Source organism: Trypanosoma theileri (assembly GCF_002087225.1).
Source record: "Trypanosoma theileri isolate Edinburgh chromosome Unknown TM35_Tth_282_V1, whole genome shotgun sequence".
Lineage (NCBI taxonomy): Eukaryota > Euglenozoa > Kinetoplastea > Trypanosomatida > Trypanosomatidae > Trypanosoma > Trypanosoma theileri.
This window is the reverse complement of record NW_021640124.1, coordinates 1-1,722: the sequence shown is the minus strand read 5'-3', so window position 1 is coordinate 1,722 and position 1,722 is coordinate 1. Positions and strand designations below refer to the sequence as shown.

At 50.6% G+C, this 1,722-nt stretch overlaps 1 protein-coding gene across 1 annotated transcript; it reads right to left on the bottom strand.

Moving 5' to 3' along the window:
• Nucleotides 1–2: 2 nt before the first annotated feature.
• Nucleotides 3–1,205, bottom strand: TM35_002821000 (phosphoglycerate kinase; the record flags this gene model as incomplete). Its single annotated transcript, XM_029032076.1, has 1 exon — nt 3–1,205. A coding segment is annotated over one exon (1,203 nt), but the record flags the coding sequence as incomplete, so codon positions are not given.
• Nucleotides 1,206–1,722: the final 517 nt, after the last annotated feature.

The window sequence follows — 1,722 nt, the reverse complement described above, 5'->3', positions numbered from 1 at the left end:
AGCTCCAGCGATGCACCTCCTCCAGTAGAGACATGCGACATGCGAGGCGCCTCACCGCTCAATTCCGCGGCGCTTGCACTGTCACCACCGCCAATGATGCTCAAAAGCCCGTGGTGCTGCGTCCCGTCGCCCATAGCCTTCGCAATAGCAAAAGTGCCCTTCGAGTACGGTGTCATCTCAAATACACCCATCGGCCCATTCCAAATCGCACTCTTGCACTTCGCAATAGTATCCACGTACTTTGCGATGGTCTTGGGGCCGATGTCAAGTGCCATGTAGCCATCGGGGATGTCCACGCCCTCTGTCACCAGAGGTGAGTCCACAGCCTTGAATTCCTTGTTGCACACGTGATCAAGGGGCAGAAGTAGCTCAACCTTGCGATCCTCAGCCTTCTTCAGCAATGAACGTGCCAGGTCCAGTTTGTCTTCTTCGCACATCGAGATACCGATCTTGTGGCCTTGCGCCTTCAGGAAGGTGTATGCCATGGCGCCACCAATGATGAGGTAGTCAATGCGCTGCAGCATATTGTCCAGGAGCTGAATCTTGTCACTTACCTTAGCACCACCAACAATCGCCACCAGGGGACGTGTTGGATTGCCCAGGACCTTGGCAAAGTATTCAATCTCCTTTTCCATGAGATAACCAGCATAACCGTGACCAAGGACCTTTGGGATACCTGTCATTGTTGCACTCTCGCGATGTGCTGTGCCAAATGCATCGCTGACGTATATATCACCGTAGGATGCCAACACGCGAGCCATTGCAATGCGCTCATCTTCCTTTTTGCTGCCCTCCTCAGTGTAAAAGCGCACGTTCTCCAGGAGCGTAACAGAACCGGGGGCCATCTTCTCCACTTCTGCAGCCGCGTTGAGGCAGTCAGCAACAAACGTCACGGGGGAGCCAAGTAGCTCGCCGAGGCGCTCCGCCACGGGTTTCAGTGTAGCCGCTGCTTCGTAGCCGGGCACTCCGCTCCCTCCAGATGCCGCAGCCGTCATCGACACACCCTTTGGGCGGCCAAGATGACTCATCAGCACACAGCTGCCACCCTCCTTCAGCACCTTCTGGATCGTCGGCAGAGCCGAGCGGATGCGGTAGTCATTCGTGATCTTCCCATCCTTCACAGGCACGTTGAAGTCCACCCGGATGAGCACCTTTTTGCCCTTCATGTCCACGTGTTCAAGACTCTTCTTTTCCTTCAGTGTCATCTTTGGTTTATTTGCTTTTTTCTTAATAAAATCGGTTTATTTTCTCTTTTTTTTATTGTTCGGAAGATTGTTTAGATGTTGTTAAGTTTGAATTTCTTGTTGTTTGGTTGATAACTAATAGTTGTGCTTCTATAACACAAAAAAAAACCGCAAAAAAAATAAAAAAGAAAGACAGAACAAGAAAAAAAAAAGAGAAAAACAGGAAGGGTAAGGGGGAAAAGACACAAGGGAAAAGGAAATTCCCGCCACGAGTAGCCCTAGAACGACGAACAAAGCGACACATTCAACCTGAAAGAAAATAAAGAACAAAAAAAAAAATAGTGCGAACACTCTTTTGACGTAGTGCAAACCACACGGTCATCCATTTATACTACTCCTTATCATCGAGTACAGCAACACCAGGAAGAGTCTTGCCCTCCAGTAGCTCCAGCGATGCACCTCCTCCAGTAGAGACATGCGACATGCGAGGCGCCTCACCGCTCAATTCCGCGGCGCTTGCACTGTCACCACCGCCAAT